The sequence below is a fragment of the Brachyhypopomus gauderio genome, chromosome 4, assembly GCF_052324685.1.
Source record: "Brachyhypopomus gauderio isolate BG-103 chromosome 4, BGAUD_0.2, whole genome shotgun sequence".
NCBI classification, from domain to species: Eukaryota; Metazoa; Chordata; class Actinopteri; order Gymnotiformes; family Hypopomidae; genus Brachyhypopomus; species Brachyhypopomus gauderio.
The window spans coordinates 36,450,163-36,471,253 of record NC_135214.1 but is presented as its reverse complement, the minus strand read 5'-3'; the positions used below and the strand labels follow the sequence as shown (position 1 = coordinate 36,471,253).

The 21,091-nt window shown below is 46.2% G+C and overlaps 2 protein-coding genes across 6 annotated transcripts in view; one reads left to right on the top strand and one right to left on the bottom strand.

Annotated features, from left to right (window-relative positions):
• Nucleotides 1-12,769, bottom strand: part of prkcz (protein kinase C, zeta) — a 108,892-nt gene extending 96,123 nt beyond the window's left edge. For 2 of the 3 annotated variants that reach the window (XM_077004396.1, XM_077004400.1), the window contains exons 1-4: nt 12,469-12,764; nt 4,287-4,409; nt 1,622-1,713; nt 1,320-1,370 (exon numbers count right to left, since the gene is read on the bottom strand). In XM_077004396.1, the coding sequence (XP_076860511.1) occupies nt 1,320-1,370; nt 1,622-1,713; nt 4,287-4,409; nt 12,469-12,539 (337 nt within the window). In that variant the 5' untranslated portion in view covers nt 12,540-12,764. Of the gene's footprint in view, nt 1-1,319; nt 1,371-1,621; nt 1,714-4,286; nt 4,410-12,468 lie in introns of all 3 variants that reach the window. The other variant, XR_013130617.1, reaches the window with a different exon arrangement.
• Nucleotides 12,770-12,944: 175 nt separating this feature from the next.
• Nucleotides 12,945-20,994, top strand: LOC143513239 (uncharacterized). 3 transcript variants are annotated; one of them, XM_077004404.1, is made up of 10 exons: nt 12,945-13,107; nt 13,309-13,387; nt 15,063-15,163; nt 15,333-15,368; nt 15,470-15,784; nt 16,192-16,488; nt 19,237-19,551; nt 19,933-20,082; nt 20,289-20,340; nt 20,446-20,994. In XM_077004404.1, the coding sequence occupies exons 3-9, from the start codon at nt 15,130-15,132 to the stop codon at nt 20,324-20,326; spliced, it is 1,185 nt and encodes a 394-aa protein (XP_076860519.1). In that variant the 5' UTR covers nt 12,945-13,107; nt 13,309-13,387; nt 15,063-15,129; the 3' UTR covers nt 20,327-20,340; nt 20,446-20,994. The 3 variants fall into 3 exon arrangements, with proteins under 3 accessions (XP_076860519.1, XP_076860517.1, XP_076860516.1); XM_077004402.1 differs by lacking the exons at nt 12,945-13,107; nt 13,309-13,387 and having other exon boundaries at nt 14,623-15,163; nt 20,536-20,994; XM_077004401.1 differs by lacking the exons at nt 12,945-13,107; nt 13,309-13,387 and having other exon boundaries at nt 14,623-15,163.
• The last annotated feature ends 97 nt before the right edge of the window (nt 20,995-21,091 follow it).

Below are 21,091 nucleotides of genomic sequence, written 5' to 3'. Positions count from 1 at the left end.
CTCCTCAAAGACAGTGCAGCAGACTCCGACACAGAGCGTGATACAGACATCACTCACACACACACCCATACGGACACACACTCCCCACACTCACACACACACCCACACGGACACACACTCCCCCACACGGACACACACACCCCCCACACGGACACACACGGACACTGCAGACACACACACTGCGGATGAGTCCTGCGTGGTGTGAACGTGCCTTAGGCGGGACTGTAAATTCATGACACCTTTAGGAGCAGCGAACAGGACACACACTGACTCAGCAACTCTGTACAGAACACAGCTGCAGCGCGCATACACACACACACACACACATGCTCACACACATACAAACATATGCTCACACACACACACACACACACACACATACAAACATATGCTCACACACACACAAACAAACACACACACACACGCTCACACACACACGCTCACACACACACACATGCGCACACACACACACACACACAGGCACACATATGCTCACACATACGCACACAAACACACACACACACACACACACGCACACACATGCGCACACACACACATCAAGCAATTACATTAAGATGGAGAGAGAGAGAGGAAGAGAGAGAGAGAGAAAAGAGAGAGAGAGAGAGAGAAACCTGGATTTATCCACAGCGACATCAATAAAACAAACAGATAAATAAACAATAGTCTTCAGTACCTCACTGCTTTAAGAGCACAAACATCAGTGTTCTGCTAATATATGGGAGAGATTCAAAGTTCAGAACTTCTTAAATATGAATACAGATCAATCCCAGAATGCAATCCCAGAATATATTCTCCCAACCTGTGCAAGCATTAAGGCATTTTGGACCTAATCTTTAACCCCAAGTGAACATCCTCACTGGTCACTGCCCTAACACTGCCTCACTGCCCTAATGCTGCCTCACTCTCCTATTACATAAGAAAACTCTGGCTGAAGAGAGCGCTGTGCTTCTGAGCCAAGCCAGTTAATCAACATCAGTCAGGCAGACAGACAGGATGAGCTTCCACACAGCCACAGACACAGACAAGGACAAAAACAGCAAATAACAGAACGGGGACACATTATGATAGTGATGGAGAGAGCACACAGCACAGCCACCACACACAGCCACAGGCAGCCAGAAGAACAGCCACAGACAAATACAGCTATTCACAGATAACCACAACCATCCACTGACAGACGCAACCAGCCACAGCCAGTCAGAACAAACCACAGCCAACCATAGACAACCACAGGCAGCTACAACCAACCACAGCAACACACAGTCAGGAGACAGCAGACAGCATAACACAACCCTTACTGTCCTCTCCTGGACATGGCATTCCTGGCTTCTCTGGGATACTCGGGAATACTGGGAAGAGAGAGAGAGAGAGGAGAGAGAGAGGAGAGAGATGAGAGAGAGAGAGAGAGAGAGAGAGAGAGAGAGAGAGAGAGAGAGGAGGAGAGAGAGAGAGAGAGAGAGAGGAGAGAGGAGAGAGAGAGAGAAGAGAGAGAGAGAGAGGAGGAGAGAGAGAGAGAGAGAGAGAGAGAGGAGAGAGAGAGTATGTAATAATCAGAATAATCAGGAAGGAAGCAACCCCACAGAAGTGGAACTGTAGCCACCATGAAGAAGGAGTCCAGATGATTTGCTCCGACTGTAGATGCGAAATGCTTCATCCATCTCCATCTGGGACGAAATGGTACACGGATCACCTGCAAGACAAACACAACCAGGGGTGTGAGGGGTTTACTCACATTACTGCAATTGAATACTTTTATGAGTAATTTGTAATTTCTGAGTAGTTTTTGAAATATGTCATTTTTACTTTTACTTGAGTACATTTTGACCCAAGTAGTTTTACTTCACTACATTGAACGCACTCACATTACTGAGTAAAAAAATATTGATGGTGGAAAAATTAAATGCAGGCAGAAATTTAAACTTCTGAGTCCCAGAACCTGAAGGCCAATTGAGTGGCCTTGCCTTGCGCGCAGCACTTTCCATTGTCTCATAATCAGGTCGTAATCTGGTGCACTTTTTTTCCAAAAGGATGAGATTGTTCTATCTTTAAATCTTCTATCTATCAGGTTCTGTGGGATCCTGTGGGCATTTTATTGTGAGTAGTGGAATGCTGTTGCATTTTAGTTTGATTTGTGGCATCTTGTGGGCACTTAATTTTGTGTGCATTTTGTTTTTTTTATTCTTATCATAGTGTTGTCCGTTGGACAATAGGACTGAAAATTGTTTGCACTTGATCGTACAGGTTGTGACTGTCCTTGTGCTGTGAGGAAGTATGTTCCTGAGCCCAGCTGATCTTTTTGCAAGTGTGCACTGAAAAAAATCTTTGTTTGCTTATGTTCTGTGAATATAAAAATTTATGTGGGCAAAGCATGAAACATAAAAATAGTTACTCCAAAAACAAAAAACGAGTTGTGCCATCAGCTGCTGCTTTTTTACCATTCAACTTAATATTTTGTGTTCAGTGAATGAGCATTGTGGTTCTCAGTCAACATGTCAAGTCCAAAGTAAAAAAACTGTGATTGGGCGAGCAATAGTGGTAGTGGTGAAGCTAATGCGCATGCTCGAGAGAAGATTTTCTTGCGCCTTCAGCACCAAAACTAAAATGAGGAACCCAGCATTTCACCATTCATCTAGAGGACTTCAAACGTTCACTGAGTGAAGTTAAGTGTGGATCTTTACTAAGCTAACACAGCTAACTTGGTGGTGTTTGTTGAGTTTGAATTTTGAACTAGGTCGTATTTCAACATATTTTCCAAACGTATAGTTATCAAAACTAAAGCTAAGCCAACAAGTTGTTTTTCAGTGTTTTTAACTTTGCTATGAGTTTAGTAATGTTAGTGTTAATACTGGTTGGCAAGGACAAGCTACCGATTAACGGTTAATTAACCGTCACGCGTTAACTATCCGTTTGGAATTTAACTACCTCACGTCGGCAAACTGTTAGCATGCGGACTAACGTTAGCTACCTAGCTAGCTAGATCTGCGTAGTAATTAAGCATTTGCTGAAGCCCAATCGATTTCTAATTAAGTACTTTTTCCCAACTACGTACAGCTCCGCCGGTCAGTTCCCCCCGTTTCCCTGGATGTGTGTTGTATGCGTGTTAGTGTCCCCCCTCCCTTAGAACCAGTGTGTTTTTGCCATTAGCGTATTGCTAATAAATGGCATTGAGCTAACGTTGGTGTCATGGCTCATTCTTGTACTCCCTGGCTCGACGACGTTTCAATTTTTATTACATTTATAAAGCAGCTCTCATATGCCTGTTTGGTAATATTTTATGTTTACTTTTTGACATGCAAATAAAATGCACAATTACTTAATTATATTCTGTATATTTTGAATTTACTTCATAAAGCCATAAAATGTATAGTTCAGGCAACTTGGATACTAATGAATAATTACCTGAACTAAACAATTGTGGCTGGAACAACATAAAACATTTTGTTGGACTCACTAGGTGTATTTGGTTAATATATAACATTTTTGTTAGCTCAACTTATTTTCTTTAATTAGACTGAATTCTGTAGTTGTCAGCAGAACTTAAAATTTGCAATTTGCAGAGCTTAAATTAGAGACCAACTAAAACAATTAGGGTGCAACGGGTCACTAAGATTTTTTTAGTTGGTGAGACTTGAAATTTTTTACAGTGTGGATGTGCACTTAAATACGCTTTGAAATCTATTAAAACAACTTGTGCTGAATTTGGTTCATGATTCATCCATGCATTAAATAACTGAACGTAACTAAGTAACTTTTTACTCAAATTAAATTTTAAATGAAGTAATTTTGTACTTTTACTCGAGTAAATTTTGAGATGGGTAATTTTACTTTTACTCCGAGTAGATTTTAGGCAAAGTAATGATACTTCTACCTCAATTACAATTTTTCAGTACTCTTTCCACCTCTGAACACAACAACCTCACTATCCCAGCCCGCTCAGCTGATTGGCTGTCTGGGTCAGTACTGGTTTGTTTGTGAGTATTATTACACACACAATGCCACTGACTCCACTGATCCAGCACAAACATAGTGTAAGATCCCACATGGTGAAGACACGTATAATGAGCAGCTTCTGAATATGGACTCATTTGAGTGCCTGCTGGGATCTGTCCTTTAGGGCTGTGTAGCAGTGAGACAGGTGGGTGTGTAGATGTGAGACAGGTGGCTGTGTAGATGTGAACCCAGGTGGGTGTGTAGATGTGAGACAGGTGGGTGTGTAGATGTGAGACAGGTGGGTGTGTAGATGTGCGATATGTCATATGTACCCTTCATCATCGATCCACTTCAGTGTGATAGGCTGCTCCTTACGGACGTTACACACATCCCCCTCAACCTCCTCACACAGCTCAGAAAACGAGAGGCCCGAGTCCAGGTCAGAGATCAGCATGTCCCTGCACACACACACACACACACACACACACACACACACACACACACACACACACACACACACACACACACACACACACATACACACAGACACGCATACACAAGCATACGCACACCGCATACGCACCACGCATACGCACACAGGACGGTTAGTGTTCACACAGACACGCACATAGTATTTTAATTCATAGCATACAGTTAGGACACTGGGAAAGCACAAGTGTAAATAAATGTATTTGTGTGTGCATGTGGGTGTGTAAAATTCTGTGGGAACTGTAGTTCTGTGGGAGGTGTAGTTCTGTGGGAGCTGTAAAGTCCTCTGCTGTATCAGAGTGTTGCAGAGGACACTGCAGTTGCTAGGTAAGGACATAGTAGGAGACTGTGGAAGACTGTAGGAGACTATAGGGGACTGTATGAATGTGGGAGACTATAGGGGACTGTAAGTGTGGGAGACTGTAGGAGACTATAGGGAACTGTAAGTGTGGGAGACTGTAGGAGACTATAGGGAACTGTAAATGTGGGAGACTGTAGGAGACTATAGGGGACTAAGCATGGGAGACTGTATGAGACTATAGGGGACTGTAGGAGACTATAGGGAGTTACTGTGTCAGCTATAAAATACAGCATTTAAGCACCCTGCATATGTTCGAAAAGCAAGAGAGAAGCTTATTAAAGCAAGTGCAGCTTTATCTGAACTAAATTAATGTTACTAAATTAGACTATTACTAAATTAGACTGATACTAAATTACACTGATACTAAATTAGACTGTTGCTAAATTACACCGATACTAAATTACACTATTACTAAATTAAACCTATACTAAATTACACTGTAACTAAATTACACTGTTGTGGTCAAAAAATGTGCACACTGCAAAATTTCAGAACAATGTCTAATCAGAATAATTGTGTGTTAACATTTAAGGTGTTTATCCTGCTGAAATAGAATTGTTGCCATTCAGATGTATTATTATTTAAAATGTGTGATTAAATGTTCTCAGACGTGTGAATGGTGATATCTCTCTTCACAGAATAATCAGCATCTGCAACATACAGCCTCTTCAGGGCAAGTATACAGCATCTTCATAGCCGGTACGCAGTGTGTGTGTGTGTGTGTGTGTGTGTGTGTGTGTGTGTGTGTGTGTGTGTGTGTGTGTGTGTTCGTGCATGTTTGCATGTGGTTATGTTTGTGTGTGGGTGTGTGAGCACATGTTTGCATGTGGATGTGTGTGTGTGTGTGTGTGTGTGTGTGTGTGTGTGTGTGTGTGTGTCAGTGTGGCAGTTGAGCATCAGCGGGTGGAGTCTCTCTAAAGGTCACATTCACCAACACATTCCAAAAGAAGAACACCCTCTCACCCCTCTCACCACCTCACTCCACCTCACTCCGCATCAGTACTGGTTCAGGCTACATTCTATTGTAAACATTTCCCAGAGGAGCCAGTCACACAAACAGATCCAGACTGAGTGACACTAGAATCCATCTGCAGAACAACTGCAGGATGTTGTGCAAATGTTGTGCAGCGGAGTTCTGTCAAAACCGTTCCAAAAGGTATGAGAAACGGCCCAGGATGGAGCACACACCCCCCAGGATGGAGCACACACACCCCAGAATGGGAACCCAAACCTCTATGGATCTGTGGATTACAGCTGAGCTTGGATTGACCTCGGTTGACCTTTCAGACCTCTGACCTCTCAGTATGTGTAGTGGTGAACCACTTCTGGTTCAGCTTGCCTTTGAGGTTCACAGGCTCAGTCATTGTGCCATGACCATCACTGTGACCATTTAGTGACCATCGCTGATTTCCAGCGACAGCACTGTTGTGGTATGACTTCCACATTCTGGAAGAGAAGCTCCCAGTCCTGACCCACCCAGCACACCCCCCACCACACTGCACACACCTACCACACTGCACACGCCCACCACACTGCACACGTCCCCACCATACTGCACACGCCCAGTCCTGACCCACCCAGCACACGCCCACCACACTGCACACGCCCACCACCACACTGCACACGCCCAGTCCTGACCCACCCAGCACATGCCCACCACACTGCACACGCCCAATCCTGACCCACCCAGCACATGCCCACCACACTGCACACGCCCAGTCCTTACCCACCCAGCACATGCCCACCACACTGCACACGCCCACCACACTGCACACGCCCACCACACTGCACACGCTCACCACACTGCACACGCTCACCACACTGCACACGCCCAGTCCTGACTCACACTGCACACGCCCACCACACTGCACACGCCCCCCATCATACTGCACACGCCCAGTCCTGACCCACCCAGCACACGCCCACCACACTGCACACGCCCACCACACTGCACACGCCCAGTCCTGACACACACTGCACACGCCCACCACACTGCACATGCCCACCACACTGCACACGCCCACCACCATACTGCACACGGCCAGTCCTGACCCACCCATCACACGCCCACCACACTGCACACGCCCACCACCATACTGCACACGCCCAGTCCTGACCCACCCATCACATGCCCACCACACTGCACACGCCCACCACACTGCACACGCCCAGTCCTGACCCACACTGCACACGCCCACCACACTGTACACGCCCAGTACTGACCCATACTGCACACACCCACCACACTGCACATGCCCACCACCCAGCACACGCCCAGTCCTGACCCAAACTGCACATGCCCACCACACTGCACACGCCCAGTCCTGACCCAAACTGCACAAACCCACCACACTGCACACGCCCAGTCCTGACCCAGACTGCACACGCCCACCACACTGCACACCCCCAGTCCTGACCCACACTGCACACGCCCACCACACTGCACACACACTGACATTTTCAAGGTGTGGCCAGAGTAATAAGAAAGTGTGGATTAAGCTGCTCTGTTTCAGAACAGGAATGACACAAAGTGACATCTCAATGACATTAGTCACACCATAATATTTCATATACAAGAACATTATTGTTGTTGCTGTTGTCAACTACAATGATGTTTACATATGATGATATTTATAATCCAGTTTTCATTCAAGGTTTCACCATCTAAATTTGCAAACCAAACATCACGATGGCCATGATAACGATCAGGACTATGAAGATGTTCACTCTGATGTCAGCATCTCCAGTGGTCAGTGCATGCAGAACTCTAATACAGGATGTGTTTCCAAGGAGACCATTAGTTCTGAGGGTGATGTAAGATTTTAAATGATGTTTACAAGGGACTGTTGAACTGAACAACACTATTCTGGGTCCAGCTCAAGGAGACCTTAAATAATCCAGTTATCCCACATGCTAATGAAGCTGCCCCATTAACATTTAAAAGATTGAGTTACAACAGTGCTGGAATCTCCGCTTAGTTTCAGATAAAACGCTGCGTATATGAACAACTCGTCACACCTGTATGTGATATTGTCTATGCACAGGTTTCGTTCACACCTACTCAATGCACACATACTGTGACAAGAACACACCCACATTCACAGACATCACAGGACGCTCTACGTGTTTCTCGAGCCAATCAGGTTTAATCACTGTAGGGAATAAAGTTCAACTGGGCGAAATTAATATTGCACTTGCGCGCGTGCACACACACACACTGACACTCACCTACACACTCACCTACACACTCGCACACACACACACACACACACACCATGACAGGCTGCATGATCTCTCCCAGCACAGCAAACTGACAGCAGTCTCATACCAGCAGGTTCCCACATATTTCCAGCCTGAGTTCACATGCCACTGTATGTAAATGTGGATGAGAAAATCTCCACGAGATGAAGACTGTGGTGTAAGATCAGCTTAATCATTATGAAACAACCACACCCACTCTGAGGAATCTGCACTTTGGACATATGAGGACATGCGTGTGTATATATCCTTCACATATGTGTATATATCCCTCACATACGTGTATATATCCCTCACATACATGTATGTGTATATATCCAAGGACTGATGTAAACTGAAATACAGTAAGCCTATAACCCACAGTAGCGTATGATAAGGCCTCCAGTTCAAACTCTGCATCCTCCCTCATTCTAACAACCTTCCATTTATACTACACGTGCTAAAACGTTTGGATTACCACACGAACGAGGAACAGAAGCATCGTGGACTCTGAGCTCCAGACGCAGGACAAAGGCCTTTCCATAAAAGCACAATAGACCATCACAGGACTCACCACCAGCGATGACCGACACAGCCCAAACAAGAGCTTGGTACATGGGCAGAGAAAGGATGACTAACCAAACTGATCGCGCTAATTCAAACACTCTTACTGAGCAAATAAGCCACATTTCTAAAAGTCAGTGTGTTTGTGAACATGCCCACCATCTTGAGGTAAAATTCCCCCTTGAGTTGAAGTATTTGTGTAAACTGTGTGACCAACAGTGTAATCCTTCCTCTCAGAGTAATAACGTGTTTCTGTTTGAGAGCCCGAGACACCAGGACAGCTGCCGATTCTCCATGAAAAAGAGAACTATTATTGAAGCTCATGACTGGTTGCTAGGCAACTGACTAGCTTAGGGCGTCTGCGAGCCAAGCGGGTAATACTTCCTAGCCAACGCTCCGCCGGCATTATTTATAGAAACGGGAATCTCCTCCGCTTTCCAAGAGCTCAGGCCAAAGCTGACTAAGAGCCAGAGCAAGTTTTATTCTTCGCTCACACCTTGCGCTTCTGAGGTTCATTAGCTGAGCTGCGGTGTGCGTCTGTAAGGGTGAAGTTGACAACAGCCATTTGAACTTCCCCAGCTGGACTACATACGCCTGTCTGACACACGTACGCACGGAGGAGGCACCCACGGTCGTTCCCAGCACCCACTTCCCTCCGTACAGCAGAGATGTGCAAAAAACTGGAAGTTACTGTGTATGTGCTCAGAGCATCAGCACAGGTGAACCTTTAAAGGCACGTGTAGTGAAAACCACTTCACCCACAGATACAAATCGCTCATCAGTTATGTTAAAAGATTCAAAGCAATCAGTAATAACGTGCAATTCATGTGCAATTCAAATGAGATGAGCCCTGGATTTTTGACTATTTTAATTTTACTGACTGGATTATACTGTGGACACTTTCTAGAGATGGTGGCAAAGCAGGAAACTTATTTACTAAAACTGTGAAGCCTATCTGCTTTGAGATGGTAAGGTTGTGACTCTGAGGGTAATGTGTATAATTTGACCACCCTAACCCTAACACCCTAACCACCCTCTCCCTCACCCTAACCACCCTCACCCTAACCCTCTCCCTCACCCTAACCCTCACCTCCCTCACCCTAACCCTCTCCCTCACCCTAACCCTCACCTCCCTCACCCTAACCACCCTCACCCTAACCCTCTCCCTCACCCTAACCACCCTCACCCTCACCCTAACCCTCACCTCCCTCACCCTAACCCTCTCCCTCACCCTAACCCTCACCACCCTCACCCTAACCCTCTCCCTCACCCTAACCCTCACCTCCCTCACCCTAACCACCCTCACCCTAACCCTCTCCCTCACCCTAACCACCCTCACCCTAACCCTCACCCTCACCACCCTCATCCTAACCTGAACATTTTCACACTTTCAGTCCCTCCAACCACGACAAAATTAACATTCTATCATTTCCCCAAACATTTTGTACACAAAATGCAACCCACTCCCCTGAGCAGGAGAGGAACTTGCTGAACTGACATTCACCGTCACTAAATTGATGAAAAAATTGGCCTTTGATGTTTACATTTGCCCTCTGAGACAGGAAAATAGAACTCAGAAACCCAGAGAGCATGATCACGGCCTACCTGACTGCCTGACTCAGACTGACTGGTGTCTGTTCAATAAGACTCATTCAGAATCACAACAGATGTTTACAATAAAAAAACAACAACAACCAGTCTGTGGATCAATTATTCGGGGCCCAGGGCTGGAGCCCACGGCTGGAGCCCAGGAAGCTGATGGATGAATGTTCCCCGCGGGTGGCCCTCACACTCCGTGCAGGGGCTCCTTCTCTCAGCCTCCTTGGGAGCTCCTCCTGTCCTGTGTCTCACTGGGAGTCTGTATCCTAACTCATGTCAAGCTGCTATGTGACATTTACTACAAAAACACTGTACAAATTAAATCAGTAACAGACTTGAGCTTAGCCTACTACAGTGTTTTAGAGAGGTCTGCCTGGGTGGGTCTGCACGGGTGGGTCTGCATTCCAGACACAACTGCTGGATTGTGCTCTTAAATGGAGCTGAACTTACATCAGCTCCCTACATCTGTCAAACTCCTGAGGGCCTCACCAGAGCAGAGATTGTGTCCTCTCAGGACAGAGATGTGTCCTTTCAGGACAGGATCAGCAATATGCTGATGTGTTTCAACCAGGTATGAAAGTACAAGGGATGAAGAAAGAAGCCTCAGAGATAAACCTCTACTCAGGGGTGTGTCAACAGCAGTTCAGCGCAGGGTTCAGAGCAGGGCAGGGTTGGGAGCAGGGTTTCTCAGTGCTGGTTATGAAGTAGCCGTTTTGTGGAGATGCGATCATCTCTGACACTATGCATTCTGATAGCTCAGTAACAAGTAAAATGTAAAATATATATATATATGTAAATGTACCATATTTATCAATTGTGATTTTTCACCACAATAGAAATTTGTCCTCCGCTTTTTACCCATCTGTGCAGTTAGAACACACACACACTAGTGATTACTAGGGGGCTGTGGATCACACGTGCCCAGAGCGGTGGGCAGCCCTAGCCTGGTGCCCGGGGAGCAGTTGGTGTTAGGTGCCTTGCTGAAGGGCACCTCAGTCATGGCCTCAGGTCTGGGAATCGAACCCACAACCCTCCGGTCACAAGACCAGTTCCCTACCACAGGACCATGACTGCTGAAAGTATCTAGAGTTGGAATAGGTGTGTTGGAGGAGAGACATTGGGTTCCCACAGGGCCCAAACAAGAACCGCTGATCTGCACAATATTCCTGGTGGCCTTGTCCACACACATGTGATTCAGCAAATCACATAATGAAGCTCATTCGCTGATTCAGGTGAGCCCGGTCACACAGAAGAATGAATGTGCTCCGTTCATAATGAGGGCAATCATCTACCCCGCTGATCTAGTGCTCTACACCACATCAGAAGGTCATCAAGACTGATGTTGGTAGATGCTTCATAGTCTGTTTCTGTTGTGATGTTGACCAAAGTCAGGATGATGTCAGAGGACATTTCTGAGCATGTGTGAGTCATGTCACTGCCCTAATAAACTGATTAAACCTGAAAACCAATGAGTTCAATCAGACCTTGATCTATATACAAGTTCCCAATACCTAGTCACAAACTTTCATATGACCAGGGATGATAACTATTTAGAAAATTAATTTGACTTCATTAAACACATATTTTAAACTTTAACATAAACTTAATGACAGAAAGGTTAAAAGCTAAACAAAAGGTTAAAAACAGGAAATGTTTGTATGTTAATGTGTGTAACAAACTGAGTTTCAGTTAGGGAACTTAAGTTCTCCATAATGTTCTGCAGTGTGGCCGAGCCTCTGAGGAATAACTCCAGCAAACTTTACAGGAACCGTACAGTTGATCAGATGTTCAGTCTCCGAGTGTGGCTTAAACGACCAGAATATGTCCCACAGCAGGCATATGTACCGCTTTTACAAATTTTAATGACAGTATTAATGATAAAAAAATTTTAACATTCCTCGTAGACCTGGTGTCAGGGCTGAGGAACCACTCACAGGACATTAGTTTTAGTCCACTGAACTGAGGAGGGCTGTAATAAATGAAGGGACATGACTTTTCCCTACTGTGACTTTTCCCTACTGTGCCTCTAATCCCGAGCAATTTTTCAGACACTTCTGCATGTACACATAGTTGTTTGAGCAATTCGATAAAAAAAAATCGAGAACTCTTGTTTAGTATGTGACGGCTGATCTGTAGTTTAGGCATGCCCACACGTTAGTACCTCACTAACGGGGCAGTAGTTGATGCCCCACTGCGAGGTATCCGGGCAGCAGCCCGTGAACTAACATTAACCGGGTCGGTCTCTCCGGTAGATTATGTTCACTTACCCTCCGAAATGTGCCTTTATTTTCACATAATCCGCGTGCAGGTCCATCATCGACCCGTTACTTACAGGCATTATAACTCCTGAAAACTATTAACAGGCGGTAGAACGTACTGGTGTGAAGATTAAAGCGGACTTTACACGGCGGAGAAGCGTTTACGTGTCCAACAGTACCGGCCTCTCGGTAATGCGTCACTTGTAAAGTTTTCCGTTCGGCGACCAAAATGATCGATTTCTTGTGCGCGTTAGTGGAACTGCGTCTCCCAGGTGGTCCGTGGTTCCGTGGTTCGTGAGGGTCGGAGGGCACTGGCGGCTGCGCCCTGCTCCGCGTCGGCCTCGCGCACATCCACCTGTTGTTCGGAGCGCACGAGCGCTTCCGCGGGACGGTTTGGGCGGAACAGCTCGCGAGAAATGTTCCGAAACCGGGAAGCTGTGCTGTACCGAATCAGTGTTCCGATAAGGTCCGCGTATTAGCCCATGTTCAGTTAGTGGCGTGTCTTTTTTTAGTTAGTTTTGGTTCCGTCGGTAACGATATATGTAATGTGCCTATTTATACCGGGAAATAACGGCCTACCGTCACCCGACCACAGACATGAGAGAACTGGGAGTAAACGGGCTGATAACGTGTTTTCTCCATTAGACGGTGATTGAAATATTATCATCACTTGCTGTAGGTTTATTATCACTTGCCATATAAGTTAGACGTTATACCGATTCATTACGAAAGTCAAATAATGTAAAAATGCATTTTACATTATAGCATAGGTAAATATCAATTATTTATACTGGTCGTGTCTTATTGACGTCTCCTGGTTCATACTGGGGCTAACTGACATTTCTGCAGAACCGAACAGGGACAGGTGTGAGATCACGTGATCGCAGACGCGGAAGCGTGTCCACGTGGAGCCGAGGACAGGTGGCAGGTGAGCAGGCCTGTCTTCACAGCGCTTTATGGGGACAGGGTACATGGTGGCCTGAAGACTGTCCTGTTATTACAGAACTGCAGCTCATCCAGCAGCGAGAACACGCCATCCTGAACCTCCTAAAGCTTCATGTGTACAGGTTGCGAATGGCGAGATCTTGAAGTCATATTTGATTGTGTGTAACGTGATCCTGGAAGTTGGTTTGTTTGGTACCAGGGCAGTCTGGCAGTATAAGAATGACACCGTGGTTAGAAAAGAGGTCGCTGCACACCAGAGAATCGATCAATCAGTCAATACTTAAAAATCAGAACGATTCGGTATTCATTGCCACTTTGGAAGGGAACGGTTCAGAAATACCTGAATGAACTCTCCACGACCTGTACGGACCTACCCTGATCCAACAAGAGCCAAACGGTAGCTCATCACAACATGGGCTGTTAATAAATGATCCTCTTAGTTCCTGTAGGGGGCGCTCAACTCCCACAAACTGCTGCGAGAGAACCTACGAAATGAAAAGTTGTTTTATAATATGCATACACAATATTGCCACGTGTGTATACCCGATGGCTACAGCGCAAAACCCCTGAAACCCCAAGACTCCGTAGCGCCATCTTGTGCCTGAAAGTTGTATTAATTTGCATCAGTTTCTACAAACTATTTTAGTAGTTTGGATCTCTGAACAGAAAAAAAGTGGCTGAAGTAGACGTTATTCGGTAGTTTTCAAGAATGTATTTATTTTTAACAACCTTAAAGCGCTCGCACAACATCACCGTTACAAATGTTTAGGTATGTGGTTCCCCTTTATTAAATGTGATGAAGCAATTTAAAACTACTTAGATACGTTTTTTGTAAAACAGACTGAAGAAATTAAAAGATATATCATCTCTTCGTAAAAATATTCTACTGAACATTTTTTTACTTGGGTGTTATTATGTTGTGTTATTATTATCCTGATAATCGTTATTATTCCAATAACTCCAGTCCAATATAATTGGACCAGTACGTCTGGGTCTAATTTACCTATTTAGTATTACAGGTGTGGCGCATATTCTGCGTTGTTATCCGATACCAAATAAGGTCTACGTCTAGAAAGATTGTCATATAACGTATTCTACTGCAATAAGATCCAGTATGCGTAAATACGACGCAGTGTTTATTCCAGTATGCGTAAAAACCGCGCGGTGTTTATTCCAGTATGCGTGAATACCGCGCAGTGTTGATCGGCGCGGACGTAAAGGCCCGGCGGGCCGCCACAGGACTGGTAACTAGCGCAGCTGCAGCTAACGAGCTCACAACTCTCTCGCTTTTGAACACGAGAAACTAACACGGATAACGCGCAACCACACACACGCAGACCGGGCAAGACTCGGCGGGTCGCGGATGATATCGCTCCTTAATGTACCGCTAACCAGCTGTAGTTGTGGAGTTTAACTGATCAGGACTGAGATTTGTAGACGTTGACACATTTCTGCCGTTAACTGACACCCTGAATCTGTATTTAATTACTATTATGTGATGGGGACGGTGATTTGTGCCTTTATTTGTCTACTTGCGACAAAAGCTGGTCAAGCTAATGGGCAAATGCTTAGCCATCGTTAGCACAAACGTGAGCTCAGGTTCGGCGCTTGCGCGTCCCCGCCAGCTGCATTTCAGGTCTGTGTTTCTCCCCGGACAGTACCGGACAGTCCCGTCCACGGGTCGGTAGCTCGGCGGTCCTGCAGGTGTTTATACATGGATCCACCATGTCGAGGGTCCTCCTAGTCATAATAATGCTAGGTGAGTAACATCCATTTATTTTCCGTCGTTGTGCAACCTCACTAAGAATTAACTCTTTAAATTAAGTGCGAGGAGTTTTTAAATAAACTAGAAACGCAGTTTATAAAATTAAATGAACGCTTATAGCAGTTTTACGTAGAAGAAACGTGGGTCTTTCCTCTATTGACAGGTTGCGATGTGGTTCTTCGGGATGTTCAAGGGTTTGGTGAGTCTCATCGGTTTAGATCAAACGTGTTAAATTTTGTCATGACTAAATATCATACAGAGAAAAATACTGTTGAAACTGAAGAGTTTTTGTGGTTGCAGATGAAGTGCACGTGAGGCTGGGGGGCGCGCAGGGCTCTGGGTGCGCGGGGCGCGTGGAAGTGTCTCGGGGGCTCGAGTGGGGCACGGTGTGCTCGCGCGGCTGGGACCTGCGTGACGCGGCGGTCGTTTGTCGCGAGCTCGACTGCGGCTTCGCCTTCGCCACGCGCAGCGGGGCGCGGCTGGGTGGCGCCAGCGGTGAGGTGTGGTGGAGGAACGTGCAGTGCTCCGGGGACGAGTTCACCATTGACCTATGTGAACGCGCACTCAACGACGGCGTGTGCTCGCACAACGAGGACGCGGGGGTCGAGTGCACAGGTGAGACGCTCGTCCCGGTTCTTCAGCGTCTCTGCAGTTCCAGGGTTGAAACGAACCTCCTTTATGAACAGTGCACGTAATGTAGCAGGCTAGAAGCAAACATCTGTTGCATTAAAGAAAGAATATTACTTTATCAAATAGTGCTTTTATATGCGTGGTCTAAACTAATTCACTGCTTGTTGGATCGGGTGACGGGGAGTCGGCTTAACCCTAGTAATCCAGACCCTGCAGTGCAGAGATACTGCAGAATCGGGATTAAGAACCATTGATTTAATGCCACCGGATATTAACTACTGAGTCTGAAATCTCAGGAGACACAACAAAGCTGTTTTGATGATTGAATTCACCTTCTGAGCTGTAGAAAGGCATGATGGGTAATCCACACTGACGTTGTTTCTCCTGGGCAGGTAAGCTACCTGTACCCACCTTGTCCATGCAGTCGCCGTTCTCCGCATACTCAACTGGTGAAGCTGTGCTCTTCACCTGTGCCGCCCCCTACTGGCGACACCCCATCGACGTCCACTTGTACAAGAGTGGTGTGGACACGCCCCTGGTGACCCAGAGGGCGGAGCCCCGGCAAACCCGAGTGGAGCTCACCCTCTCTGAACTGGAGACATCGCATCAAGGCAGCTACAGCTGCCTGTTCCGTATCCAGGGAAACCCAGGAAACTCCCCGTCCAGCAACATCATCAACATCAGCGTGTGTAAGTGAGGAAACACACACTGATCCCTGTTGTGATGTCCATTAGGACTGAACGATTAATTGCATTTGCGATAATTTCGCAATTTTTAAAAACGCGATTGTCTAATCGCACAGGCTGCGATTTAAACTGGTCACGTGACTTGGGAGCGAGCCGAGGACGAATGGAGCAAACCCGAGCAGGAGGCAGGGAGGTGGAGAAGTGAAGTTAACACAGCGCACTTTAACTTGTTGCACAATGGCTTCAGGCTCGACAGAAGCTGACACAACTGAAAGTCTAATACCAAAGAGGGGCAGCACATCAGTTGTGTGAAATTACTTTGGCTTTTAAAAAGATGCTGCTCATCGTCAGGTACTGTGTAAAACGTGCCTTGCTACTGTCGCTACGACGCGAGGTAACACTACAAACCTTCTTCAGCATAAAAAAACACCACAAAGCCTCGTATGATATTTGTAAGGCTAAAATGCCAACGACCAGTGCTGCATCTTCAAATACGCAAAAGTGTTTCTCTGCGCTTATACAGCTTTAGTATGCGGTGAGCAGCGAAATACCGTAAAATCACGCATATAGGCGCAATAAGATTTAAAGCGCGGATGAATCGCGAAAGCGCGGATAGCTTGACCGCGGTCCAGCAGACAGGGTTCACTGACCTAACCTTTTGAAAGTGTAACTCCCTATGGATGTAATTGGAAGCGGCACGCTGAAATAACTCGGGCAGTAACGGAGTTCATAGTGAAAGACATGATGTCCGTTAATGTAGTGAACAATCCCGGCTTCATGGCTTTGTTAAACACACTGGATATGCGCTACCAAATGCCCTCACGCACATATTTTAGCCAAGTTGCTATACCTGCAGGGTTGCCAACTCACGCATTGAGCGTCTTAGACTAAAAAGTTAGTAGTTCGCTCTGGCGCCAACCACAGGCGATCGATCGGTCACGATATAATAATAATACTTAAATTTAGTTTAAATTTAGTAAGTGGAACAATGGAAAAAAAATCACGATTTTAAATCGCAATTTATAGATAAAAAATTGCAATTCGATTATTTTCCAAAATCGTTCAGCCCTAATGTCCATGGGGCCATATTGTCTTCTCTGCACCTCATACATGGAACTTGTTACAGAAAGATTGGAAATTAACTGAGTTAATTTCTTTGAATACTTTTAAATCCATTCTGAGAGTTTTTGAGGCCGATTCCATGACGTACTTGTTTTTCGTAAGGAATTTGAATAGTTTTGTCTTGTGTGTAAAATGCAACTGTTATTTGTTTGCTGCCCTTTTGGCCAGGTCTCCCTTGAAAAAGAGATTTTCAATCTCAATGGGATATTTCCTGGTAAAATAAAGTTAAAATAAAAAATAAATTCACACAGCACGTCTTAGCATCCCACTTCAGATCTATTTATAGAGCTCTTCACAACAGGCAATGTCTCAAAGCTAATTTAAGATAATACTTTATTGATCCTGATGGAAATTGCAGGATCCCAGAGGAAGTTTACAGGAGTCTTGGACCCTGATAAGCCTGTGGCTGTGGGATCAGTGGTCATGGCAGAAATCACACAGACATGGAGGAGGGTCTGCTCTTGACTTGTTCTGCGCTGGTTTGCTTTGTGATTAACAGCCTTAATTGAATTCACCTCCAAACGTTTCAGGCACTTGAGTGTTATGGCGCTTTTCCACACGGGCCTGCTTGGTGCGGTACGGTTCGATACGGATCGATTCGCAACGGAGTGGTACGGTCGCGTTGTGTTTCCATTACAATGGTGGACCATCACAATGTGGGTGGAGTCGCTGTTGGCGCGCGGGTTGTAGTGTCGTGACATCATTTGTATGCGACCACAACACCACGGAGGAGTTGCTCTCCTGTGACGACACTCCCTGGCCAATCAGTGTCATGCTGTTCTTCCACGTCACAGAAGTTTTCCGCTTTGGAACGGTTAGAACCTCGAGCGAGTAGGTACGAAAAAAGTACCTGAAGGTATCGGCAAACTTGTACCTGGTACTAATGGAAACACTCTCAAATCGTCGCAAATCGAACCGTACCGCACCAAGCAGGCCCGTGTGGAAATGCGCCATTAAAAGACCTACATCTGATACTCAGCCCTTTAATTCAAACCCAGTACAGTGTTGACATGTTTACTGAACATTTAGTTTGCTGTTAGGTTGCTGTTAATCACATCTAAGTGGGCAAATACAAGGTGGACGCCCAGCGCGTCAGGAACATGGACTGAACACTAGGACCTCGGAGACTTCACTACCGCATTTAGTCCATTTCAAAGGACCTAAAGGTTTATCTACTGACCACAGTGCCATTGCGTTTGATGAAGCCGTGAGTTCTTGATTTGTCCACCACTCCAGCATGGACACGTGCGCTGATTAAAGACTGTGAACTGAAAACGGCCACACGCAGTATGAAGTTCCTCTGGTTATAAGCGGATATTTAATCTGGTTTAATCTGATTCCTCCTTTTAAAGAGTACATTTAATCAAACTTCAATCCTCTCTAAGGAACTTCTTGTGGGTCCAGACTATCATTCCTCATTTTTGCATTTGTTTGTATTCCATATTTATATCGGTGAGTTAATGAATAATTCCTAGAAGCCAATGACTAGTTCAGACTAGTTACAGAATACGATGATGAATTACTAATAAGCCCAGCGCTTGAAATGGAGTGTTTCCTTGTGTCTGAGGCTTAATCTTAGCTGGTGTGTTGTAATCCTCACCTTGCCCTCCTCTGTCGTCCCCCCCCCAGTGGAGATCCACACACCTCAGATCTGGTACAACGCCTCCCCCGTGGTGCAGCCGGGCTGGGTGAGCCGTGGTCAGAGCTTTAACGTCACCTGCTCCACGCAGCCGCACTACCCCGGCGGATCCTTTCAGCTACGTCTCATCAGGCCCAGTGGCACGGTGCGCCATTCTGTGCCGGCCCGCGGGCCCCTGGGCACCTTCCCCTTCGCCAGCGCCCAGGCCTCCAGCGAGGGCTACTACTGCTGCCTGTACAAGGTGCAGTTCGGAGGGCGCACCTTCATCTCTCGGGAGAGCCAGGTGCTGGCCATCTCTGTGCGAGGTGCGGAGTCACACACACACACACACACACACATTGTCGATAAATGTTTCACTTGGTCACTGGATACGAACAACACACAGGAGGCCCAGCAGCTCCGTTTGCTAAGCGTGTTTGTGTGGTGTTTAGCAGCAGGTGTCAGGCTGAGATGTTCCTCAGGTTCACCCATTTGCTGCACAGCTCAGTACTGTTAACCCAGCTGTGACACACCAGTCTGTGTGAAAAGGCCCCTTTTCTCAAAAGCAGCGCTATCGTTTTGCTCCCGTGTCGGAGATTAATAACCCAGAATCTCTATGAGCTCAGGGCTCTAGAACATTGTGTGTTGTACAGCTAGACTCGGGGTTCTGTGGAGGCGGAGTTACCAGCGCTGTCTTGGTGTCCCAGGGGCGGAGCCACTGCTGAGTCCCATGGTCATCAGTCTGCTGGTGTCGGGTCTGACCTTCGTCCTCGCCACCTGCGCCATCTTGCTGATGGCCAGATTGTACTGTAGGAAGACGAATAAGCCACGCGAGCTGGAGCGCGAGACTCGCACCTGTGAGTAGCCCAGCCCCGCCCACTGCATGCTTCACTCACACCTGTGAGTAGCCCAGCCCCGCCCACTGTATGCTTCATAATAGCACCTAGCAGTCCAAACGCAGACCGAGCTGAAGCCAATACTCGTGTTCCAGGAGCGTTCTGAATTTGTCTATGCATCTAACTGTTGAAGCCCTTCTGACTGAACGCATTGTTCATTGGTGCAGGTGTGGACAACACGTACATTGCCTTGACGATAAAGTAATGGGAAGAAGCACGGTAAGTAAAGGCATGTTTGGGGTCAGTGGGCTTTATTTGGTTATGTGTAGCATGTACTGTGTGTATATTATAAGGCCCTGCATGTCAACATGGCTGTTGTCACAGACGACTGAAGCAGTGACAACCGGCTGCGTTGTCGTAATGCTGTTGTCACCGCGTTCAACCCTGAAGCTCCATTTCTGGACTTGTCGTCAGGGGTTGATGAATTTTCTGTGAGGATCGACCAAACTGAAGCGTCTACATCACCTGCTCTCTCCACCCATGGACCCTTTATCGGCATTCTCCAGCATTAACTGAAGAGGACGCCCTCACACCAGGGACTTTTATTTTGTAACTTGCATTGGTGGGCATGTTTTTGTTCTTTTCGCCCTAGATTCACCTTGGTGTCATGACACTGATCAGGACTGACTACACTATAAACCTTGATGCTGGTAATTACTAACAGGACATAAAGGGCTTCTTGAATTTTCTTATGTTTATGTTTCTGTAGTCCACACAAGTGGGGCTGAGCTGTTCTTCCAGGACTGTGCTGTAGCTACTCTCACTAAACTGTGACATGTATGTATAGAGCACAGTTGGGTTATTAATTTATTTATTTTTTTATACTTTTTTTATTGTTCTGAGATTTAATCCTGAATGCCTCCATTGATAGGCCAGTCATGGAAGGCTCAGTGGGCTAAAGAAACTTCCTCTTTGCTGTGGTCCCCCTCCAGGACCCTGTTCCTACAGGAGCACTCCTTACACTTACATG